This window comes from Vigna umbellata, chromosome 6 (genome assembly GCF_029865625.1).
Source record: "Vigna umbellata cultivar VRB3 chromosome 6, Vumbellata_1.0, whole genome shotgun sequence".
NCBI classification, from domain to species: Eukaryota; Viridiplantae; Streptophyta; class Magnoliopsida; order Fabales; family Fabaceae; genus Vigna; species Vigna umbellata.
Window position 1 is genome coordinate 9531986 of NC_142170.1, and position 26386 is coordinate 9558371.

The 26386-nt window shown below is 37.5% G+C and overlaps 2 protein-coding genes and 1 pseudogene across 4 annotated transcripts; all 3 read left to right on the forward strand.

Annotated features, from left to right (window-relative positions):
- Positions 1 to 2731: 2731 nt before the first annotated feature.
- Positions 2732 to 4559, forward strand: LOC124846960 (putative cyclin-A3-1 pseudogene; annotated as a pseudogene).
- A 1027-nt stretch (positions 4560 to 5586) lies between these two features.
- Positions 5587 to 9405, forward strand: LOC124846959 (cellulose synthase-like protein H1). 2 transcript variants are annotated; one of them, XM_047324330.2, is made up of 9 exons: positions 5587 to 5960; positions 6144 to 6468; positions 6628 to 6753; positions 7138 to 7254; positions 7352 to 7564; positions 7670 to 7787; positions 7862 to 8049; positions 8151 to 8501; positions 8597 to 9405. In XM_047324330.2, the coding sequence occupies exons 1-9, from the start codon at positions 5701 to 5703 to the stop codon at positions 9140 to 9142; spliced, it is 2244 nt and encodes a 747-aa protein (XP_047180286.1). In that variant the 5' UTR covers positions 5587 to 5700; the 3' UTR covers positions 9143 to 9405. The 2 variants fall into 2 exon arrangements, with proteins under 2 accessions (XP_047180286.1, XP_047180287.1); XM_047324331.2 differs by having other exon boundaries at positions 5588 to 5960; positions 7865 to 8049.
- Positions 9406 to 13914: 4509 nt separating this feature from the next.
- Positions 13915 to 18343, forward strand: LOC148196766 (mediator of RNA polymerase II transcription subunit 32-like). Of its 2 annotated transcripts, none has more exons than XM_088093143.1 (2): positions 13915 to 14445; positions 17598 to 18343. In XM_088093143.1, the coding sequence occupies exon 2, from the start codon at positions 17741 to 17743 to the stop codon at positions 18179 to 18181; it is 441 nt and encodes a 146-aa protein (XP_087949269.1). In that variant the 5' UTR covers positions 13915 to 14445; positions 17598 to 17740; the 3' UTR covers positions 18182 to 18343. The 2 variants fall into 2 exon arrangements, with proteins under 2 accessions (XP_087949269.1, XP_087949268.1); XM_088093142.1 differs by lacking the exon at positions 13915 to 14445 and adding an exon at positions 15550 to 15952.
- Positions 18344 to 26386: the final 8043 nt, after the last annotated feature.

Sequence of the window (26386 nt, forward strand, 5' to 3'; positions counted from 1 at the left end):
ACTATGAAGTATGTTTGAGTTGTCTTACATTACATAATTAATTATTGTTGAGTTATGTCCCAAAGTGAAAGTTGGTGATTTCAAAGTATGTGATTTCAAAGTATTGTTGATGGACGTAATTCCATGAACCTCATAGAGAGGTTACATGGTGGTGCCCTATGTTGTGATCCAAAGTGAACTCTTTTGTAGAGATTCAAGTATCACTAGTAAAAAAACTGCTTTTCAACTCGCGTCATAGACATCGGTTTAGGTGAAACCGGAGTCTATCAAGTTATACGCTTCGGTTCGTTTAGAACCAGTGTAAAATAGTGTTTATGCCTCGGTTTAAACGGAAACCGAGGTATATAATTATTCCATTTTTTTTTATTTTTTTTTTAAGAACTATATGCCTCGGTTAGGTGTAAAACCGAAACCTTTACGCATGTATGGCTTCGGGCGAGCAGAGAACCGAGTCATATAGTAACCTTTCATTTTCCAGATCTCATTCAGACCCTCGCTCTCCCACCTCGCTCCCTCACTCTCCCTCCCTCTCACTCGTTCTGCCTCACTCTCCCTCCCTCTCACTCGTTCTCCCTCACTCTCCCTCCATCTCAGCCGTTCTCCCTCACTCTCCCTCCCTCTCCCTCCTCCCTTGCTCTCTCGCTCCGTCAATCTCTCACTCCCTCGCTCTCGCTCCACCGCTCCCTGGCCCTCGCTCTCGCTCTCGCTCCCTGGCCCTGGCCCTCGCTGCTCTCGCTCTCGTCGCTCTCGCTCTCGTCGCTCTCGCTCTCGTCGCTCTCGCTCTCGCTCTCGCTCTCGCTCTCGCTCTCGCTCTCGCTACGCCGCTCCCTGGCCCTCGCTCCGTCGTGCCTCCCACCCTACAACCCCAACCCACCACCAATCGCCACTCAACCGGACGCGATCTCACTCCACCAGCGGACACGATCTCAGATCTGGTGTTGTTCGTGGACCGCCTGGTGCCGCCCTTGCTACTGGTGGAGTCGCTGGCGTCAATGAAGAAGAACACGAAAATCCATGTGCGAAGAGGAAGAAACCCATGGTCGGAGATGCTTCTGGTGGTCGGACATGCTCCTGTTAAGTCGATCTTCATCTCTGCTTCTGAGTTTTTTCAGCTTAAGTCCATCTTCATCTCTGTATCTGAGTTTCTTCTCATTAGTTGTTGTAATTTGTAATTTGTGGGTTGTAATTTGGACATTGGTGAGTTCATGATGTTTGCTGCTTTGCTGCTTCTGTAAATAGATTTATGACATTGATTATTGGTTGTAATACTGATTTGTTTGATTTCTGATGTGGTTTTTCTGGTTGTGTTTGATTTCTGGTTTGGTTATGAATCTGAAATCTTGAGTTTGGTTGGCATGATTGAAGGAGGAACGTGTGGGAAAATAACACAGAAGCTATTACCTCGGTTATTTAGGAACCGAGATATATTTATGTTCTATTGCCTCGGTTATCTAAGAACCGAGGCATATATTGCTGTTTCGTTTTACCCCGGTCCATACCCGAAACATAAACTTTAACCTTTTTACTTCGCCTTCGAATGCCTCGGTTCTAGAACCGAGGCCTATAAACATTTATAACCGGTGCCTTAGCTCTTTACTGTACTAGTGTATGTTTAGAATGAATGCAGGAGCTCAGTCCTGGGGGTTATCTTGAAACTCCAATGGTCTTTCATTCTCAAGTAAAGAGGATTAATCCATGTCGTGAGGAGTAGTAGGATGTCTTAGTCTTGGGGGCTTCCAGTATGCTCCAAGGCGTGGTACAGACTAACCCGTGAGTGTGGTAGGGTGAAACCCATTGGTAATGGTTTCGCAAAGTAGTAGAAGCCACCATGAGTGCACGACACGCCATAGCTCGGCAATCATTCTAAGTCCGGACAGTAAAAGTCAGTGTAGTGTCATGTATGAAGATTTTATGTGATGTGAATATGTATGAAACTTAGTAACTGAATATATGATTAATCTTGTTTAAACTAGCTTACCCTGTTGTGTGTTTGTGTTTTGTATGTATTTGTGTTATTTCTTCTGCAATGATCATCTTATGGATGTGAGCAAAGGGAGATAAGGTATCCTGGAGCAGGCATTGGATGGAAGTGATATGCTGCGGAGTAGTTAGTTTAGTTGAATCTTGTAGATAGTTTTGAGTATCTTAATGTACACATATAAAGTTTTAAATTTATAGTTGTTTTTTGATAATTATAAAGAGATTACTTTATATTCTAGATAGACAACTGTTCTACCTTATCATGTATGTAATGAGTCTCTTCTATAGTTTATACTATATTTTGGGATGTTACAATGAATATTACCGACACAAATAATATAAAAAAGTGATGAAAAATGTTTTAGAACAGTAAAATCGTATGTAATTTTTTTTAGTAAAATTTATAGAAATTTTTTCACTAGACATCCCTAATATTATTTTATGTACTTTTATATATGAAAAAAAAATTAGCAAATTTAAATTATATTTTAATAAAATATTCAAAAACTCAATAATTTAAAAAAAAAAATCGTACATAGTTGAATAGAAAATTTGTAAAATTTCCTAAGATCAGTACAAGATATTAAAGTAATTATTTCAATTTCTTGTTTCCAATTTTCACACTCAAAATTTTCAATGTTACAGTACAAACCAACATTTAAATAAAAAAATATTGATATTATGTAATCTTCCTAAAATATTTCCTATTAATGTCATTCCAGGTCACTTTACCAGCAGAAGGCGGAAAAGAAGCCCGCCATGTGAAAATTCTCTTCAATTCCTAGACAAACCCTAAATCACACTGTACCTTTGAATTTGGAACCAAAACGAAATCTCTAAATTTTCAGTAACGCCAAATCTCAAAATTTTCAGACACACTGATTCATTTTCGTTTTATTTTTCGGACCCTCCTTGTCTTCTCTATCCATTATACATAAACATGGCAACCATCTTTCTTCTGCACCCAAGACTTCAATCCCATCTTCTTTCATCTGTGCGTTCTTTCCCTCTCTTCCAAATTCACATCACAGAAGGAACAAAAGATGGAGACTCGTGCCGCCTCAAAGAGAAAGGCAAATGCTATGGTCTTGGTCCAAAAACAACACCCCAAAAGGCATAGGGTTTCTTTGGTTCAAGATCCTCCCAAAGAGAAATTGCAAGGTGTGAAGAATCCCAATGCAAAGAAGCAATCTTCCACAATCCACCACTCTTCTTCCCCCCATACTGATGAATCCCTCTTTTCCCATGTCTATGAGTATCTTCATGAAATGGAGATGCAGAAAAAGAGGAGACCAACTGTTGACTACATTGAGAAAGTTCAGAAATTGTTTACACCAACCATGAGAGCAATCTTGGTGGATTGGTTAGTAGAAGTGGGTGAGGAGTACAAGCTTCTTCCAGACACTCTTCATCTCTCAGTTTCGTACATTGATAGATTTTTATCGGTTAATCCGGTGAATAAATCCAGACTTCAGTTGCTGGGTGTTTCCTCCATGCTTATTGCATCCAAATACGAGGAAATTGACCCACCTTGTGTGAATGATTTTTGCAGCATCACTGATTACACATATGACAAGGCAGAGGTTGTGAAGATGGAAGCTGACATACTGCAGTCACTAAAGTTTGAAATGGGAAATCCTACTGTGAACACTTTTCTCAGAAGGTTTGCTGATAACGAAATGACTCCAAATTCACAGAGTGAATTTCTGGGCCGCTATCTTGCTGAGTTAAGTTTGTTGGATTATGATTGTTTGAAATTTTTGCCTTCGGTTGTAGCAGCATCTGCTGTATTTCTTTCTAGATTTATTATCTCGCCTGAAGTGCATCCATGGACTCCTTCTTTGAGTGAATGTTCTGGTTACAAATCAGCCGAATTGAAAGAATGTGTCTTAATTTTGCATGACCTGTACTTGTTACGAAAGGCAGCATCTTTCAAAGCTGTCCGGGATAAGTACAAGCAGCAAAAGTTCAAATGCGTTGGAAACCTGCCTTCCCCTCCTTATGTACCCAATTGTTACTTTGAAGACCAGTGATGTAGCAAATTTTGTGATGAATTATCTCTTAAGTCATGTTTGATAAAGCACATGGTTTGATCATTATTTGAACAGGCCTGACTTTAGAATTTTGATGCATAGATTTGTCTTTAAATTGCAAGAGTGAGCAGTGAAGATATCAATGTTCAATGTTCAATTAACATATCTTAGATTGTAGAGCTTCTTGGTCATCATTGAGGCCTTGAAGGAAACACAGCAGGCAATCATGATGGTCACTGTCGAAAAATTATGTCTGATGGTTGCAATCTAGGGAAAAACTTTGTGCTTCAACCAATAAAGAACGAGGCTTTTACTGTGCTTCAAGACAGCAAACCAGGGGTGTTTATCTTGGGATTTAAGGATGTTGTCATCAATAAATTTGAATTTCGTTCATCATCTGTCAAGCTGTGGTCATGACGCTGAAGGAATTTTAGATGCAGAGAAAGTAGGAAAGCTAACATGAGAATTTTTGTCCAGAAAATCTTTCTGGTTTGTCGAAAATGTCCTATTATTTAGAGATATTTATTAATATTTGTTCTTTATGAATATTATATCAATACAAATAATACGAGAAAATGGTTGAAAAAATGCAACTACTTATTTCATCCATCTATTCTGAAGTTCTTAAGTTGATTTTTCTATCATTTTACTTCTTCCAGTGAATTTATTCGAAAGAATAGATACAAAAGAAATTAAATTAATGTACTTCTACACATAGACTGATTAAAATAATTAAATAATAATAAGACAAATTCTTAACGAAACATGATATTAAGACCGAAAGAAAAAATGAATCAAAGAAAAGAGTCTATTCAATCATAATTGTTCGTGCAAACCTCAAAGAACAACTTTTTATTGTGACAAAGAAAGGAAAATGCTATTTTTGTGCCTAGTGCACTAACCTATTAAAGATTCTCTCTCCATGATTTGAGTATCTAAAATTAGCTTTTGTTCTTTTACATAATATTTCAACATTCACAAACTTTTCCATAATAAATTTCTAGGAACGAAAAAAATCTATAGATTAAAATTAGACTATATAAATTAAGCTTTTAAAGTATAAAATAATTTCAATAAATTAATTTATAAAATTTTAAATAATTTTATTTTTCCTTTTTTTAAATCTTACAGAAATTTTGTGAAACAGCACTAAGAAAAGGAACAAATCTTATATAACATGTATCCGCCATGTCTGTAGAATACTAATATGACAAGAACAGTACCGCATGTTCAGTAAATTGTCTTAACACAATAATATGATACTGTACTTATGACAGCATGAATTCTAGAGTTAAATATTTATAAGTAAAGGTCATTTTGTCTGTCACGGCTATTCTAAGTTTTTTATACGTGACAGTAACTTACCTGATGACTGATTTTCCAAACCATAGAGAAGTTATGCAACACACTTCATTTACGTAATCAGATGATATAAGAGACAAGTACCTCGATGACAGCAGCCAAAGACCTCAACTAGTATTATTATTTTAAGGAAAATGAAAGTCAGTCCATGATTTATACAGGACAAAATTCCACAATAAACTATTTCTTAGTAAAACATTGTATTATATGTTAGATAATAAATTTCAGATACCCTAACACCACATGTTACAGAACTTTCCCATTCTGCAGATAATCGACCACTAAGGAATCTTAAACCTTGTTCTAGTTTCTTAAAGTTTGCTAAATGGCCAACGAAGAACATGATCTCCCTCTCTATGAAAAAGTTTGGCTCAAACGAACATTTCAAAGAGTGATAGACACCTTGATTTTATTCCTCCTCCTCTTACTTCTTAGTAATCGAGTTTTCGCATCCCACAACTTCAGTTTCCCATGGTTACTTGCTTTCATATGCGAATCCTGGTTCACCTTCACTTGGATTGTCATTCTCAACACCAAGTGGAGTCCTGCAGTGACCATAACCCACCCAGATCGTCTCTTGCAAAGGTATATAATAACATACAGCAACTGATTTCTGTTTTCAGTCCAGTTTCCTATTCTGATGGACTTTTTCCCTTCTTCAAGTACTTCCAAAAGTTGCAAGTTTGTAAATGCTTATTCTTGGTTTTTAGTGCTATTCATGTGATTACTATTTATGTACTTGTAATTTAATGTTTTTAATCTCAATAGGGTTCAGGAGCTTCCACCGGTGGACTTGTTTGTTACAACAGCAGACCCTGTACTTGAATCCCCTATCATCACAGTCAACACTGTTTTATCTCTTCTAGCTCTTGATTATCCTGCTAACAAGCTAGCTTGCTATGTTTCTGATGATGGCTGCTCCCCTCTTACTTTCTATGCCCTTCTGGAAGCCTCCAAATTTGCTAAGTTTTGGGTTCCTTTCTGTAAGAAGCATAACGTACAAGTGAGAGCACCCTTTAGATACTACTCTGATGTTACAATAAACAATAACGAAGACTCGCTTGAATTCAAACAAGAATGGTTACAAGTGAAGGTGAGTACAACAACCTCGCCCTGCATTATTAAAATTCCAAACTAGTCTTCTAACTCCTCCACACATTCATAATAATTAGATAAGCACCGAATATAAGGACAAATGAAATTTGGAGATGTACAATATGTTTGAACTTTTTTGTCTTTTTGTATTTTGCAGGAGATGTACGACAATCTAAGCCGAACAATTGAAGAGGTGACACACAAAACAACTCCATTCCAACTTGATGGAGAATTTGCGATTTTCTCGAATACAGAACAAAGAAATCATCCAAGCATAGTTAAGGTAACAGAAATATCATGATTCCTTAATGGGTCGAGCGACTACATAGAAATTAAACACAAATGATTTTGGCTACCTTAATTTCTAAATTCTAGAGTACGAACATGTCAGAAGTGTTATCTTCCCATAAATATATGCACCTCACCGTTTCTTTTCTTTCCTTTACACTGTCCATTTTACTTCTTTTCTATTTATTTCTTGCCAAATTTCTAGACAGTCAAATTAGAAGATGAAAAAGTAAATCTTCCATTGTACGAACATGTTACTTCTTCGTTCGTTGAAACAGCAAAGTTTACATACATCTTTCCAATATCTGTTCCAATCGAAGTTATGGTGCTTACACGTCTAAAGAACAAGAAAGCACTTATTTACATGACATACGAACAGGTTATATTAGAAAACAAGGAAGGTCTTTTTGATGGATTGCCTCACTTAATCTATGTATCAAGAGAGAAGAGACCACAGTACCATCATAATTACAAAGCGGGAGCTATGAATGTCTTGGTAAGTTTGTTAACTGATGTATGGTTCTTGGAATTTCGAGTCTCATTCTTTCTATTTAACCATTGATTTAATTTGAATCAATAACTCATATGTGCAGACAAGAGTGTCTGGATTGATGAGCAATGCTCCCTTTATGTTGAACGTAGACTGTGACATGGTTGTGAACAATCCCAAGATTGTTCTACACGCTCTGTGCATTTTGATGGATTCACAAAAAGGGAAAGACGTTGCTTTCGTTCAATGTTTCCAACAATTCTACGATGGAATAAAAGATGACCCTTTTGGAAATCAATGGGTGGCTGCATTTGAGGTGTTTTTCAGCCTTAAATGAAGTTCTAAGTTTACACTTCACCAGTGAAATTTATGAACCAAAGAACTTTTTAAACTAATATTTTCTTGTTTTTGTCTCGTGCAGTACATAATACGAGGCATGGCTGGACTTCAAGGACCTTTCTATGGAGGAACAAACACCTTCCATAGAAGAAACACTATTTACGGTCTCTATCCTCATGAAATTGAAACCGAGATAAAAGGTCTTACCCAAATGCACGAAATTTCTTATTCTTAAATACTGCACCACTTCGTGTTTATTATTTTGTATCTTCAGCAGGAAAATTAGAAGAAGATATACTAATACAACAATTTGGAAGCTCAAAGGAGTTCATCAATTCAGCAGCCCATGCTTCGGGAGGGAGTGTATATTCAGCTAATGATATTACTCCTTCCAACTTTATTGAGGCAGCAACCCAAGTTGCGAATTGTGACTATGAATGTGGCACTTTCTGGGGTAAAAAGGTACTCAACAGAAACAAAAATATACTTTTTAGACTATAGTAAACCATTTCTTGCAAAAGTGCAGTTTTGTTAATTAGCTTTGACAATTTTGGAAACTCTAGTTGGGCTGGTTGTATGGATCAATCTCAGAAGATGTACCAACAGGGTTGAATATTCAAAGAAAAGGTTGGAGATCGGAGTGTTGCACCCCAGATCCAATTGCCTTTCAAGGATGTGCTCCCAGAGGATTACTCTCTACAGTTATACAACAAAAGAGATGGGGTTCAGGCCTTACTGTAGTCTTTTTTGGGAAGCATTCTCCTCTTGTGTGCATGCTCTTTGGTAAGGTCCAATTCAGAGCAGGCTTGTCTTATTTCTGGCTTACCAACTGGGGCTTACGTGGTGCATTCCTGGTTTGTTATGTTGCTCTAATTGCATATTGCATGATAGCCAACACCAGTATCTTTCCTCAGGTTTGATTCAAATTCCAATGCAGTTTTAATGGCAAGGTTTTATTATATGCTATGCTAGACAATACAAAGGATTCTTAATTTTCTTTTTGTTTCAGGGACTTGTCCTCTGGATTGCAATTTCTGTTTTTGTGATTTACAATATACATACTCTATCAGAGTACCTCACAATTGGGTTATCTATAACACATTGGTGGAACAATCAAAGAATGTGTGTGATGAGAACCACAACTGCATGGTTTATTGGATTTTTGAGTGCTATGCTTAAGCTATCAAGGATTTCAGATACTGTGTTTGAAATAACAGAGAAGGAACACACTGCTTCTGGTGCTGATGGAAACAATGCAGATGCTGGAAGGTTCACGTTCGACGAGTCCCCAGTTTTTGTGGTAGGCAGCACCATTTTGTTGGTGCATTTGACAGCCATGTTGATAATGTTTTTGGGGTTGCAACCAACTCCTATTGGAAATGGGTGTGGAGTGGGGGAGTTGATTTGTAGTACATATCTGGTAGTGTGCTACTGGCCATATTTGAAAGGGTTGTTTAGCAGAGGAAAATACGGAATTCCCCTATCCACCATTTGCATGTCATCCGTGTTTGCATTAGTCTTTCTGCATTTTTGTACAAATAATATTATCACTTGATGAGTATAACTTTCTCTTTGATACGGATTTCATACTTCACTGAATAAGTCTATCAAAGGTTGTCTAGTTTCTACTTAGTGTATTATTAGGTACAAGTGTGTACTTAGTGTACTGTTTGGTTCAAAAGTCGTTTGGTTTTGATTTGTCTCAGTGGAAAAATCTGTACAACAACATTTCATTCGATTGGAGTGATTAGTGTCATAATTCAGTTACTTTTTCCCTTATAAATAGACACTAATGCAGGACAATGGATTAAGATTTAAGACTTGTGTCTATATGACTAATTTTTTTATTGACATTGATTAAGATTATTTTTCACTTAATGTCACTTAAAGTTATTTCTTAACAATTATTTTTTAATTGGTGTTAACTATAATAAATAAAGATTGATTGTCATGATTATTTTTTACCACTATTAATGGAATTATTCTTTAGTATATATCTATAAGATCTTTCAATTTAAAGTATGTAATATAATTTTTTTAACGATGCTTATAGATATTTTTCACTAGACATCACTATGTTATTTTATGACAATTTTTGTGTTTTTTACATATGATAATAACTTAAATATTTTATAAAAAATATTCAAATTTTATAAATTTAAACTATCTTTTAAATAAAATATTCTAAATTTTCATATATAGCGAAATAGAAAATTTGTAAAATTTCAAAATAAAATAAAAGATATGAAAATAATTATTTCGATTCCTTATACAATTTCAACACTCCAAATCTTCAATGCTCCAAACTAACCTTTAAAAAAAGTATTGATATTATTCACTCTTTTCTAAGATGCAATCTGCATAATATATGACTATAATCTTCCCAGAATATTTTCTCTAAATGTATAATTTTGTCCTAAGTTATAAACTTAATTTGTTCCAGATAAAAGAAAACATGATCGAACGGTTTATAAAAAGTCAAATACCGAACGGTCATTACTAACAGAAGAAAAGGTGACCGAACGACACCTTATACTAACTAAACTATACTACTAACCGAACGTACTACGGTTCGGCCTTCACTTCCACTTCTATCAGATTCTCTTCTTCCAGCGCATCCTCCAACAGCGCGTCTCCATCTGCTCACATCCACACGGATGATCATTGCAATGACAAGACGGACGTACAAGGACGAGACAACACAATAAAACACAGGGTAAGCTTATGTAATTTAATTCAAGTGATAACATACATTTCACATATTCAAACACGTCAAATACATTTCAACATACACTTCAAACAAGGCCTACTACTAGAGTGACCGTCCGGACTGTATGAATTTTGTGTAACTACGACGTTCGTGCACCCGGGTGATGTAGTAACTGGAATACTCTCATCAGCTGCCACCCGAGGTTAGTCCGTTCCGTCCAAAGTACCCCTAAGGACTAGGACCTCCTGCCGTTCCCACACATGACCTACTCTCCTCTACGTGAAGACGAGTACTCACGGAACATCAGGATGAACCACCAGCTAAGCTTTACCACATTCATACTATACAATTTCCAATATTCATCCATGAGTCGTTCCTCCCTGGAACGCTCGTTCAAATCCACATCATTTCATTCATATCACATTCGCTTCCTATTTTATTCATAATCATTCTCAATTTCATCTTTCATTATCACTTTTCTCAAATTCATCTTTCATTACCAAAAAGTTAAATTTTCATCTTTGTTCAAAGATTATTACGGATACTTGATTACCGAACGTTCAATCCTCACTCAGAACGAGGACGAACACTTGGAACGAGACGGAGAGGTCTCCAGTTCCAGAATAGAATAAGACCGAGAGGTTTACTGTCGGTTTGAGAGAAAAACCGAGTGTAATAGATATAGCAAGGAACGAATGAATCGAACGTTCATTACAAAGTGAATCAATTATATGAACTGACTCTTGATAACTCTGACCGAACGCTGAAAAGACCTCGCCAAAGGCTACGACTCTATGCTGGAACCAATCGATATAAACACTTCAAGATATTCCAATAATAATACTTAGAAGAATTCTCGTGAAGAAAACCGAACGCTTATGAATATTTAACTTATTTGAATTTACATCCAGAAATCCGAATGCCAGTCAATGACCGAGCACGGTGGAGAAGAAGATTCTATTTAAGTTAGACGAACACTATTTTTCATCAAGATAGATTATATAAGAAACAAGTACGAGCGCTTGGTGTAAGACCAAGCACCACTCAGTACGAGCGCTTGGTGTAAGACCGAGCACTTATAAACTTATAATAAAAGGCTTGATAAAATAAAATAAGATACTATCGAAGTATTGTTTACGAACGACGAAAATATACCATTACATATATATATAAATTGAGTTTATCAAAGGATACCCAGATACAACTGTGCTTGGCCGAACGCTCAAGCATAGTATTACCACACGAGGACGCTCGTCCTCAACTAGGATTCTTTCCAAATGAAAGAATCCCATTTCAACTATGTTTACCAGAAAAACCGAACGGTCAATAACCATTCAGTTACGAACGTACACTTTCATATGAGAAATTTCATATTCAGAATCTATTTGTATTTATCTCCTTTCTTAACATATAGTTTCATAACTTTATACATTCATATCATGATCAACTTTCATACTTCATACAATCCATATCATATAAGGTTCATATTTTTCATGCATTAAAACATAACTCAACCATGTTTCATTTCCACTCATTAAACAAACGAACGTTCATGCAATCTAATCATATCAATCATCATGCATCAAAGTCATTCAATCAAATAACGAACGTTCATTCAGTACAACAACATACAAATACCAATTAAATTAAATAAGCTTCCCTTACTTGAGAGCGTGAACGTACGTCCCTCAGACTCAGACTCAGTTCGCCGAACTACGATCCTTTCTACCCTCAACGCTCAACGACTCTTCGAACCAAAGTAAAACGTCAGACTAAGCTCGTTCAGAATGAAACTAAGGGCTCATGCAACCAGAACTTGGTTTGTATATTTACAATAACGAATGATTAAAGACAAGAAAAACTTACCCGTTCAGTATTTGAAACCAATCGGATCAAACTAAAGCTTGGGACGCCGGAAGTGATCCTACGGTTCCAGAATAATGATCGGAGGAGAGAAAGGGAGTGTTTTCTCAGAGAAAAGATGAAGAAAATGTAGAGAAAAGATGAAGAAGATGTAGAGAGAAGGAGGAGAGAATGAGGTTCTTGAGAAATTTTGAAAAGAGGGTGCATGTAGAGAGTGGGGTAGGTTTTTCTGAAAATCCAAGTTTTGCTTCACACTTCAAAACGAACGTCCCCTCATCTGTCGACACCTACTTTCCACTTACTGATTTTCCGGTCTCCTTCGCTTGACACCTGGCGTTCGTCATCTGAGTGTCGAGCCTTCCTCTTGACACGTGAATTCCACTAACGACACGTGCTTGAATTTTACTGGTTCTTGATAAAAGTTACGATAGTTATAAGTTATAGTGTTTATTGTTTATAAATAGATTTATTTTATAAAAAATCACAAGGAAATATATCAACATGTGTAAATGTATTTTTCTTTTATAATCTATAAACTTTGTATATTTAGATAGTTTATCTTTTATAATTTTCTATATTGATTATTTTTTGTATTTTTAAATCGTTTATTTTTTTTGATATTTTTCGGTATTATTTTAACCTTTATATTTTTAAATCATCCACAATGTGTTTTGTTTTTTTTTTCATCATCCAACTTTTATATTATAGAGAATTTACTATTTACATTTTTTTTATATCATCTAATCTTTTTATTTTTGTAAGATCTACTCCTTATAACTATTGTATTTTTATAGATCCTGATTTTTTTAGAATCGTCTAATCTTTGTATTTTTATATCGTTTTTCTGAATCATCTAACATTTATATTATTATATAATCTATTCTTCCCATTTTGTTGCATTATCTAACTTTTGTATTTGTAGACATGTATTCTATATATTTTTTTTTATATCATCTATCATTAGTATTTTTAAAGAGTTTGTTCTATATTTTTTTACATCATCTATCATTAGTATTTTTATAGTGTTTACTTTAGATTTTTCTACATTATTTATCCTTTGTATATATAGAGTATACTTCTTACATTTTTCTGAATTGTCTAAGATAATCTAATCTTTATATATTTTTGAATTATGTAACCTTTGTATTTTTAAATTGTGTATTCTTTACCTTTTTTAAAAAAAAATTCCAACCTTTGTATTCTTAAAAATATCCATTATTTATTTTCTTAACATTTAAACCTTTTTCAATATGATATATATTCACTAACCTAAAAACACACAAAATAAATACAACAACTAGTATTTATATATGAAAAATATACTTTTAATCTGTACTTGCTTCAATTACTTTATTGTAGAAATAAAAAGAAATAAACAAATTTTAAAATAAAGACACATAACATTTTTAATAAATATGAAACATAAAAAATAATCTTACATATACACAAATATTGCAAATATAAGAAAATTTCTGCGTAAAACTTACATACGTTATATTATATTAATCATATAAGTTATATTTTATTAAAATTTTTATAAATAAAAATAAAATAAATAATAATAATAATAATAATAATAATAATAAAAATATATTTCACTTTTATAATTATTTTTACATTTTGTAATTTAAATATTTTTTATTTCCTTAAAACAAAGCATAAATTATATTCACCACGTGTCTTAAAAAATTAGGTAGTTTCTATACGTACAGTGATTTGAGTTTGTCAGTAAGGGGCCTGCACATGGATGGGTTGAATTGTAGAAGTTTTGACACTATACATCTTCTCATCTCATTTATGTCTCAGACTCTCATCTCCGCGTTTCTCATCTCATAATCTCATCTCACACTACACTCAAGCTCAGGCTCTTCGTTCCTCCCACCACCACGAACTCATTCAATTGATCAATTCCTCTTTTCTCCTTGACCCGTCGCTCTCCCTCATAAAATTTCCTCATTCTTCCCCAATTCCACACACGCCATTCAACCCTAAGTCCCTAAGTCGAGTGGCCTCACTGATTGGAGCAAACCCCTTTCATAGGGTCATCGCGAGTTCGCCGCAGCTGGACAGGTATGCTCGGTGGTTCCGGTGACGAGAACTTGACAATGTTCCTGCTCGTTTTCCGCTGACGGCAGCATTGCCATTTACGGCGATTTTATCGCCTTCGCTCAACCCCTTCATCACCGGTTTCGTCGCCGGACCGAGCCTAACGGATCATCCCATTTGAACCCTAATTCGTGACAGATTTCGGAGGTGCAGAAGTGAAGGATTTGTCCCCTTCCAAGGTTCAAATTTACCTGGCTTTATTTGCAATGGATAATGATGTAAAATAAATGTGTTTGATCTGTTCTTTCTTTTCTGTTGAGCCGCCGTTGTCGTGCTTGTACCTATTTGAGCAATCTGGTTTTCCCGAGATCATTTTTCTTTTGGCCTTCATGTTTGTTGGTGTGTGTGGTTGTCTCGATGTGTGTTGTATCTGCTATTTTAATTAGTTTGTGCTTGAGGCATTGCGGTGGCCTTTGGCATTTCGGTGGGCTGGTGAGTGATCCTGGAATATTAGAATACATTTCTTTTGGCTTGTGCTTTTATAGCTGCCTTCGTATTTGGCTTATGGGAGATTAAAGTTCTATTGTAATGAAGTATTTCGTTTGCAGTGCACGCTTGGTTTTGTTTTATTGTAGGTTAGTTGCTAGAAACATTTAGTGTCAAATTACTTGCCCCATTAGTTGCATTTGCTTGAAATATTTGTTGAACGTAGTCTCTGCCATATATTTGCTTGGTCTCTTCGTGCATCTTTGAGAATGCTTGCTAGTACTGTACCATAGTAGTTTATAATTTGTCAACTTATAGGGTTAAAAAGCTACCACATGGAAAACTTGGCCTGAAGTTACAGAAAAAAAACTCAAACGAAAAGTCAAAACTGGCGGGCCATCCCGCCCTGTAGGACGGGTTCTGCGTTTCAGCCTGCTCCCATGTTGTGGACCAGCCTGGCCATGCATGTTTTAGGAGGGCCGGAGGCTGGTCGGACTAAAACGGGTTGGGTTGCCCCGTTTTACTATCCCTATGTGCAAACGCACGCTATAGAGGGTAGGATTATTTCTCTTTCATTGCAAATTGGGGTTATGTATGATGATGCATTTCTTTTAGTATTGTCTCAAACTTAGAAATATTAAACAGTGACTTAATTTAATTTGTTCTCCTAGACTAGGTCAGATAAACTAAACTAATTGGAGGTGTGCTTAGAGTTGTCATTTTAATTTTCAGCCCATGGGTCGACCCATGCCCTTCTAGAGCTAAACTCCACTTTTGTGACCCACATAACACGGGGCTTTCCCAAAGTCCCTGTCAATCAAAGCCACCATGAAGTGAGTTGGGACAGGACTAGGGCCAGGTTAACCTCTTTCTTTCAAAACTTTATCTCTAGAAATGAAAAAAAATTCTTCTCGATAAATAATCTTCACTCAAGTTCAACCGAAACCTCACATTTCCCAACTGCCACTATCTTCGATGGAGCTCAATAGCAGCACACAGTGATACAGGCGGTGGTGATTGATGACGATCGAGTGGTAGAAGAGGAGATTGTTTGCCTTCTGTTCATCAATCAACAACACCAATTCTTTGTTTCACTGCTGCTGTTTTGTGGTTTAGGAGTGTTGTGTTATACAATGACAATTGTGGGAGCTATTTTCTTCTACATGTGTGAAGTCAGTTACCGAAACGGAAGATGTCTTCAAAACTTGACGGAAAACTTGAAGACTGTTTGTTGAGTTCTTGTGAAACTCTGAAAATCAGGTTTTGATATTTATTTATTGTGACACTGTAAAAGCCATTTTGTTTGCCTGGGTGGGGCATCTTTCTCAGCTGCTGTTTGGTTTGACTTTTAGCTTTTAGATATTTTCAATCGTAAAATCATACCGTTGAAACTTCTATTCCTGCTGACTCTTAGTTACCATATACTAACTTTATGAAATTTCTATTTTTTTCTGACCTTCTCTTAAGCATTTGAGTCCAACCAAGTATGAATGTGTTTACATTGATTTATTGGTTGAAATTGACGCTACGAGATGAGATTGATCAGGAGTATGTGAGCATGCATGTTTTGTTTTGTTGTTTCTGTCAGTTGGTTTATTCTTATACTATTGGGTGGGTTCTATGTTTTTGCTGTAAGCTTGGGTTGAAAAAGGATTATAATAGGCCTATTGGGTTTTTTTCTGTATTACAATGTTCCAAACTGTGTAAGTTGCAGTTGTGTAGACACTAGAGAGTAGAGAGCTCTCTGTTCCTTTATGTGCCAAGAATGGCTTAGCCTCTAATATACTAATAGGTAACCTCAAAGGACACTCAAAATTCATATCATGAGGATAGGGGCATGTGAATTTAGTACAATCACAGCTCCACAAACCACACAACGCAGTATATGTGTGGGTGCTTGGGAATCTGCGTTTCTCTCTAACTTGGGTACAGATGAACTAAGGCAAGCCAGAAAAAAATGGAACCAAGACCAAGAAAAGTGCTGAAATTTCTTTTAACTAACGACACTATCCTCTTTTGATTTTTTTCTTTTTTAGAAAAGAAAAAGGAGATGTGGATGAGGATGAGGCCCTGTGTTATCTTCATTCTGGAAAAGAGTTGGTAATGAACAGGGTGAGATGAAAGTGGTGAGGTTTTTCAGGATGGTGGATTAAAGTTAGAATCATTGTAAAACGAAACAATTTATGTTTGACTGTGATTTGAATGACATTTTATCTGTGCGAGTGAGATTTTATCTCCCTCAGCTCCTTTTGAAAGTAGTATTAAGATGTCCTTTTGAAAGTTTTCCCATTTGGATTCCAGTGGCCTTCTAAGTTCAAAGTCGAATTTGCACATCATCTAAAATAGGCCAATGAGATTCAATGATTAAGTGGATAAATTGTATTACCTCTCTTAATTATGTGTATGCCCTAAGAATGTTGCTACAGATCAATCTGGTGATAACAGTGGTATCAATCTGAATGCCTTTCTTGAGAAGAAATATGGTTCAATGTTTATGTCATTAGAATCTGCCTCAATCAATTAATATTTATGTTGAATGGTTATTGCTGAACATGTTCACTGTGCCTAAAACAATTATAAGTTGAATCGAAATGTTCTTGATTGGGTACAATGACAGATTTGAATTTATGATATCAGAGTTTGGTAGATTTTAGTTTTACTGTATTTGATTCATGACCAGCAATTTTTGTTTTACTTTATTATATTTTTATTTCTGATCAGATACTTTTTTACTTTATAATATTTATATTCCCTATGTGAGAAAAAAATTAACTGGTGATCTGTGTACATGTTTATAGGGTGCTTGGTATAGCAGTCTTCCCTTTTTGATAATTCAACAATTCATACCGTTTTTTTTTCATAGTGATATTATAGTCTTTCATACGAATATTTGGTGTATTTGCAGTGAACAATATCAGGATCGGAGACAAATAGCTTTGAGATATTAGTAGCTGCTGTTCTTGAGCTGTAATTCCTTCGGTGTTTCTTTTCCTTAGGATCTGTAGTAACAAGAATCTTAGAATTTATTTGGTTAACACAAGCAGCCCAATGGACAGCGTAGTTGATTCTCTGAATAATGCCTATCAAGATTTTGTTTCTGCTGCTGCCAATGTATTAGAGGCCAAAGAAAATGCTGGTTCCGTTAAAACAACAGCTACAGATACTGCTCTAGAGAACTTTAAGCAGAAGTGGGAATTGTTTAGAGTAGCATGTGATCAAGCTGAGGAGTTTGTGGAGTCTGTGAAGCAAAGAATAGGATCCGAGTGTCTAGTGGATGAGGCAACAAGGCCTGTGGCAGGAAAACCTGGACAAGCTACCATGACTGGTCTTCCTCCCATAAGTGCAGTTCGGTTGGAACAAATGAGTAAAGCTGTTCGATGGCTTGTCATTGAATTGCAGCATGGTTCTGGAGCTAGTTCTGCTAATTCAGCTCTTTCCCATCCCTCAGCTCCATTCGATGCGAGGTTTTCTGAAGATGCTACTCAGTAGCATTAATTTGATGATTAATGTTATATATTTCTCTATGCTGATCTTTCTTAGGGTAGACTGCTTTCGGCATTTTATACCATGTTAAGTATTAGCTCTTTGTTAAGCTGTTAAAGAATGCAACTTATGTGTATTGTGCATCTGTGACAACATTCCTTAGTTTTATGTTGGTCATAATTAATGTATTTTATTTTAACCTAAAAAATCGTATGAGTTCCACTATGAATTTATTAAACACTATAAAATGTATACAAGTCGTGCAATTCCGAAACTGCATTCCAAATAAGACATTACGTTGAAAAGAATTGATAAGAGGACCAACGAAGTCTACAACAGTAACAGATTCTTTAAATTCATTTCACTCTTAAATATGAAATTGAACATGTAGAAGATGCCCACAAATTAAAAGGTAATTTTGGAATGTACAATTTAAAATAATTTTGTAATATTTTAGTATGCAAAGTTTATATTAATTTTGAAGTATTTTGGATTGATCGTTTCAAAATGTTCTATAATTATTTATTATTATAGGATGTGTTTTGTAGAATAGATTAAAGTTTATTAAAAAAATTGAAAGGAAAATTAAAATGACTTTAATAGGGGTTAAATATGTTTTTAATCATTAAACTATTAAGCGATTTCATTTTTAGTTTCTCTTTCAAATTTTGATCCTTTAAAGAAACTATATAACTTTTTGTGCTCACCATTAAAATAATAGAATGTCACCTCATTTTCTCTAACACTGAATCAATCTTTCCTTGCTTCTCTCTCTTCCTTTCCTTCCGTCTTCTTCGTTATGTCTTTACGCCAATTTTCAGGTTGCTTTTTACCTGGTTCTTCCCTTTCTTTTGAAGGGAGTTAGATAACTATAGTTTATAGTTTTTAAGTAAATTGTGCCCAGTCCTGGTTATGGGTGAGGTGGCGTGTTGAGTGTGGTTGATGAGTCAATATTTTGTCAACTTCACTCAGCTTGTACCGAATTTAATCAGGAAATTGTACTTAATTGTTGAGTATTTTCCCATTTTTCATAATTGTGTTTAATTGAACCAGTAATTCTTATTTTAAGTAATTTAAATTATTTGGGCTTAATTATTTTAAATGACTATTTTGCAGGGCGCACCCAAACGGTCAGCTTAATACCGAACGGTCTGTTCAATACCGAACAGTAACGAAGCTGAGAGTCTTGAACGAACGGTCTTCTGATGACTTGGCCGAACGGTAAGCATGGAGACCGAACGACCTCCAAACCAAGCGTCAATGAACGGGCGGCGAATGAATACCGAGCGGTAAGTTGAAGCTTACACTTAGTCTGACCACTACAAACCGAGCGTCAACGAACGGTCTGCCAAAGTCACTACCGAACGGTTTGTGTTGCACCGACTGATCAGAAAAAAACATGTAGAGCATATACCGTTCGGCCATCACTGACCACTAGCGTTCGTCCTCAGCCATTCGACCTCACCGCTCGCTCATCCTGGCCAATGTTCCAGCATTCGACCGTTCGTCCTCTATGAACAACCGTTCGACCAGGTTCTTTACCGGACGGTTAGGTGTTAATTTGGTAACGGTCGTTCATGCTTTGAAACGATCGTCCAGAGCTAGGTGTTCGACCAAGATTCAAAACGTTCGTCCTAGGAAGAAGCAGCACCATCCAACACGCTCATCACCGTCCAGCAGCAGGTGCAAGTCCAGCAACTTCAGCGTCCAGCAGCAACCACCGTGGAGAGCATGGGAGGTGCAACATCATTACCTTGGTCCATGCAGCACTCATGTTCAACCAGCTCACGGCCCACCAGAAACAAGCACACCCCATTGGAGAAGTTTAATTTCTTTTAAAAATTAAGAAGTGGTGTTGGATGGGAATTAAAGGAACGTTCAAATTGGTATGCGGGGCCAGGATGAATTGTTATTATTTCTATTAGGAAGTGGTGTCGTCCAAGAAATTCCATGGGCGGAGGAAACTATTAATTATTTTATGAGATTGAAAGGAGAAAGGTTGGTTGGATGAGGACGGGAATGAAGAGAAAAGGAGGGGAGTTACAGCTATAAAAAAAGGCAGAGCCGTGAGCAAGAAGGACGTTACGGCCTGGAGAGGCTCCCTCTTCCAGTAGCTATCTGTTGAAGTTCCAGACGGTAGAGTAGTGTGCCAGTAGTAGTAGAGGGTGTGCCGTGGAGGGGCTGCTGCAGGGGGAATAAGCTGGACATTTTCCAGCAGAGGAGAGAATGCAGAGGGGGCTGGACAGTGGAGAAGAGAGGGCTGGACTGCTGGAACAGAGAAGGAAGAATCACAGAGAATGGAAGGATACGGTTGAGAACAACACTGCAAGTTAGGTTTTTCATTTTTATTTTCTTTGTTGTAATAAATTCATGTCCAATTTAAATTCAAAGTTTGGTTTGATTTACTGTTTCTGAAATTTAAATTGTTTTACTGTCTCTTTTTACTGCTGTAATTTAATTACTGTTGTAATTTAATTTTAGTTGTTGTTTTATGCAAATTAAATTTCTGCTGCTGTTTATCTTTTGCATGTTGATTAATTCACTGTAATTTTATTCTCTGTATTTTATTGCAGTAAGTTTGATTCTGTTTTTACTGTTTTCTAAATTTACTGTTTTCTGTATTTACTGTTTTCTGTATTTTCGTTTTCTGTATTTTGCTGTTACTGTTTTACTGATTTTGAAATTCCAGATTTACTGTCTTTGCTGTAATTATGTGTGACATCCCAATTATATACATCATTCATATATAATAAAGACGTCATCATGCATAATATAGGAAAGCAGTCAAGAGTAATTTAAGGATTACAGTCATCCTCAGAATAGTGCGGAATTGACAACAAGAGTATTAGAATTTCTCCATGAAAATCACGGAGAATTTAAAACTTAAAACACACATGAGTTCCTCCAAACATTAAGAATTACGAAATAAGTCTAGCTAATCTAAGCTGCAGCACTTCCGTCTCCATCAAGGGCTGCTTCCAAAGTATCCTCTCCGTCATCTGCTCCCATCCAAGTGGATGATCATCGCCAAAGAAACATACCCAAACAGCACATAACACAAACAATGCAAGGGTGAGCTAGATATAAAAAGCATGTTATACATACAGCACAGTTAATTCATGCAATCATTCATAGATTCATATAAAAGAACAATTAAAGCATACTCCTTGATCCATATTTCACATACTTCCGGGACATGTAAACATTCATCCAAACATGGTAAACTGACATCACAAGACTTGTTACTTTATACCCCGACTTGTTCCTTTATAGACCGACTCGTCCGGACTAGAATGATTACCGAGCTATGGCGGGTCTTGCACTCGTGGTGGCTTTATGAAATTTGGGCACTCCCGCCCTGGCACTCCCGCCTTGTGAAACTTTAGGCACTACCGCCTGGTGGAACTTTAGGCACTACCGCCTGGTGAAACATTTGGGCACTCCCGCCCGGCCACAATCACGAGGTTAATCCGTTATTACTCACCTTGGATCATATGGAAGCATCCAAGACTAGGACCTCCTGCTACTCCTCACCACATGTTCAATCCTCTCTACATGAAAAGAAAGACCATTGGAGATTCAGGATGACCCCCAAAACTGAGCTACCATGTAATCATTCTATACAACCCCAAAACACCACCATGTATCCTCTCCTTGAGGATAATGGAATTACGTTCATGAATCATACTGTTACTTTAAACCTTATCCCAATTAATGAATAACCAGATACCTCCATAATATCACATTAAATCCAACGTATCCCATCACAGTATATAATTTCCAAACATTTTTCACATAATTCAATTCAAGAAAATGAACTTAAAACCCGATATTTTCATAACACTATTGGAACGAACGTTATCTGCCAAACGATATTGAACGAACGCTATTTACCAGCAGGCCGAACGCTGATTAAACTTAGGACGAACATTATTTCATAACAGGCCGAACGCTATTTCACACCACTAGGCCGAACGCTTATATTGACACCTAGGACGAACGCTAAGACTTTTAACAAAATTTGACCGAACGCTTGAACACAATTAGGCCGAACGTCATATTGGATTCAACAATATTTGGTCGAACGCTAAACTAACAAGGCCGAACGCTAGCCATTTGGACGAACGTCCAATGTTGCTCAAAACGGACGAACGCTATGAGATCAACAGGCCGAACGCTAAGAATTTCTAATCCCATAATAATAATACCGAACGCTCAAGATTCAAACTTAATACTATCAAATAAAGGCCGAACGCTTATTTATACATCAAAACCGAACGTTCAAGATTCAAATCCAAGAATACCAACCTGAGGCCGAACGTTAACAATCATATCCATGAACGAACGCTTATGATTTGAAACTTAGAGTCTAAATTGAACTCGAACGCTCCCAACAAAACCGAGACCGGACGTTCACCATCAGAACAAAACAAAGGCCGAACGCTCAACACTGAATTTAAGGCCGAACGCTTGTTCCAGCCATTTGGACGTACGTCCAATGTGGCTTAAAACGGACGAACGTCCAATTTGGATCAAACTGGACGAACGCACAGAAGTCATGGACGAACGCACTTTGCAGCATCGCGCGCTCGGGCGCGACCTGATGCAGAATGCAGAATTCTGCAGATTTGAGGTCAGAACCTCTCTTACCATTTTCAACCCTTTTTAATTAACTTCTAACACCCTTAATTCATGTTTTATACTAGATTGGACTTACCTAATTGATTATAACCGTTCCTTATTCAATTCTTAAGGGATTCATACTCAAATTCAACCATAAAACATCAATTTTCATAACTTTGATACTCAAAATCCAATTCTACCGCTTTACACCTAGTTTGATCAATTTGATGGTTCTAACAAGTCATAATACAGTGGGTGAAACTGTTCCAAAGGCTCAATAACACTCTAGACCCCAAATGCTCAAAATCACTACCTCACTTCCTCTCCAAATGACTAAAAAGCTATGAAATTCCAATTTTCTTCAATTCCAAAGCATACAAGATTACATACATGAATCAACACATCAATTTCAATCCACCCATACATACAACCACAATTTTCCAGCATCCTACTCATGCAACTACTATCAACATCCAGAAAATCCAACTCCCCTTACCTCTTGAAGACTTCCTTGGAAACCTTGAATCAATCTCTGAGTTCTTCCTCTGTCGTTCCAGTTCTCTGCTACAGTGCCCAGCTCTCCTTCTCTTCTCCCAGAACTTGCAGCACGCCTCTCACTCCTCCAGAATTTCAGAATCCCCAAATCCCTTTGAATCCATGGCTTTTACCTTTAAGAAGGAAGAAATGGTGCTCTTGGACGGTGCAGAATGAAAGAAAGGGACCTCTGAGTGCTGCTCCCCATTTGCAAATAAAATAAAAGCCCACTTCTGATATTGGGGCGGCTGGTGCTTCCAAGCATGATGACTGCCGCCCCCCACTGAGAACGTGCGGTCATTACACCTCCCCCACCACTTTTTATTTTAAATGCACGGTCCTTACATTCTCCCCAACAACAAAAATTTTCGTCCTCGAAAATTAGGCTTAACAGAATAAGTGGGGGTAAGCTTCTCTCATCTCGTCCTCTAACTCCCAAGTAGAGTCGCCTGTTCCACTGTTCCAGATCACTTTGACAAGTTGGACAATTCTTCCTCTAAGTTGCTTGTTTTGACTCTCCTCAATCCTTATTGGTTGCACTTCAATTGACAAATCTTCTCTGACTTGCACATCGTCAACTTCAAGCACATGAGAAGGATCAGACATGTATTTTCTCAATTGAGATACATGGAACACTGGATGCAAGTTAGCTAACCGAGGTGGCAAGGCTATCTCATAAGCTACGGGTCCTACTCGTCGAAGAATCTGGTAAGGACCAAGATATCTAGGAGAAAGTTTCCTAGCACGAATGGCTCTTCCTACACCTGTAGTAGGAGTCACTCGGAGGAACACATGATCCCCAACTGCAAATTCTAACGGTTTGCGTCTCCGATCAGCATAGGACTTCTGCCGATTCTGAGATGCTCGCATCCTCTCTTGTATCAGCTTCACCTTCTCTGTAGTCTGCTGAACTATCTCTGGTCCCGTCAAAACTGCTTCTCCATCCTGAAACCAACAGAGAGGTGTTCTACAGCGCCTCCCATACAACGCTTCGAACGGTGCCATGCCGATACTAGCCTGATAGCTGTTGTTGTAAGTGAACTCAACCAGTGGTAATATCTCATCCCATACCCCTAAGTGATCCAAAATGCAAGTCCTCAACAAATCTTCAAGCGATTGGATCGTCCGCTCAGACTGTCCATCTGTTTGGGGATGATACGCCGAGCTCATCTGAAGTCTGCTTCCCATCTCACTCTGAAGAGTTTGCCAAAATCTGGACGTGAACCTCGGGTCTCTATCCGATACAATACTCGAAGGCACTCCATGCAACCTTACTATCTCCTTAACATACAGCTGCGCCAACTTCGCCATAGACATTCTCAAATCGATCGCCAAGAAGTGAGCACTCTTGGTCAATCGGTCCACTATTACCCATATTGCATCATGCCTTCGGATAGTGCGTGGCAAATGGGTAACAAAGTCCATAGCGATGCTATCCCATTTCCACTCTGGAATTTGTAATGGCTGTAATAAACCTCCCGGTCTCTGATGCTCTACCTTCGCTTTCTGACAAGTCAAACAAGAAGCGACGAACTGAGCTACATCTCTCTTCATACCGGACCACCAAAAAGACTCCTTGAGGTCCTGATACATTTTAGTCATGCCAGGATGCATGCTAAAACGGCTTTTATGACCTTCCTCAAGGATTAACCTCTTCATTTCTGAATTACTAGGGATACAGACCCTACCTTTGAATCTTAAGATACCATCAGCCCCCAAAGCAAAATCTTTTCCTTGCTCAGTCCCAATCAAACTGGATGACGTTTGGAGCTCAACATCCTTCGACTGCTCTTCTTTAACACGCTTCAACAAGTCATTGGACACTACCAAATTACTGCATCTGATGCTGTCAGCTCCAAATTCTACCTGCAACCTCAAATTTCTGAAGCTTTCCACCAACTCTAACTCTCTGACCATTAAGGCTGAAATATGCACTGACTTCCTGCTCAATGCATCTGCCACCACATTAGCCTTCCCAGGGTGATAAAGGAGATCGAAATCAAAATCTTTAAGAAACTCCATCCATCTCCTTTGCCTCATATTAAGCTCCTTCTGATCAAAGAGGTATTTCAAGCTCTTATGATCACTGAACACCTGAAATTGCGCGCCATACAGATAGTGTTTCCAAATCTTCAAAGCAAAGACCACAGCTGCCAACTCCAAGTCATGAGTGGGGTAATTCTTCTCATGAACCTTGAGTTGCCTTGATGCATATGCCACTACCTTCTTCTCCTGCATCAGTACACACCCTAATCCTTGATGAGAGGCATCACAAAAAACCTCAAAAGGTTTACCTGTGTCAGGGATAACCAAAACTGGTGCACTGGTCAATCTGCTCTTTAGCTCTTGGAAGCTAGTCTCACAACGGTCGGTCCAAACAAAAGGTTGATCCTTCCTAGTCAGTTTTGTTAACGGTGCCACAATCCGGGAAAAGCTCTCAATAAAACGACGATAGTAGCCCGCTAGACCCACAAAGCTCCTGATTTCTGTGACAGTCTTAGGTCTTTCCCACTGAAGTACTGCTTGCACCTTAGCGGGATCAACAGCAATTCCTCTAGCTGAAATCACATGCCCAAGAAAAGAAATTTCTTCCATCCAAAACTCACACTTGGACAGCTTGGCATACAATCTTCTTTCTCTCAACACTTCAAGTACTGCCCTAAGGTGATCTTCATGTTCTTCCCGAGTTTTAGAATAGACAAGTATGTCATCAATAAACACCACCACGAACTTATCTAAGAAGGGTCTGAAAATTCGATTCATATAGTCCATGAATATGGCTGGAGCATTAGTCACACCAAAAGGCATAACCACATACTCATAGTGACCATATCTAGACCTGAACGCCGTCTTCTGCACATCATCCTCTTTCACCAAAATCTGATGATAACCCGACCTCAGATCAATCTTAGAGAATACCGTGGCTCCGTGTAGTTGATCCATCAGATCATCAATCCTTGGCAACGGATACTTGTTCTTGATCGTCAACTTATTCAGCTGTCGATAGTCAACACACAACCTCGAACTACCATCCTTCTTCTTTACTAGCAACAC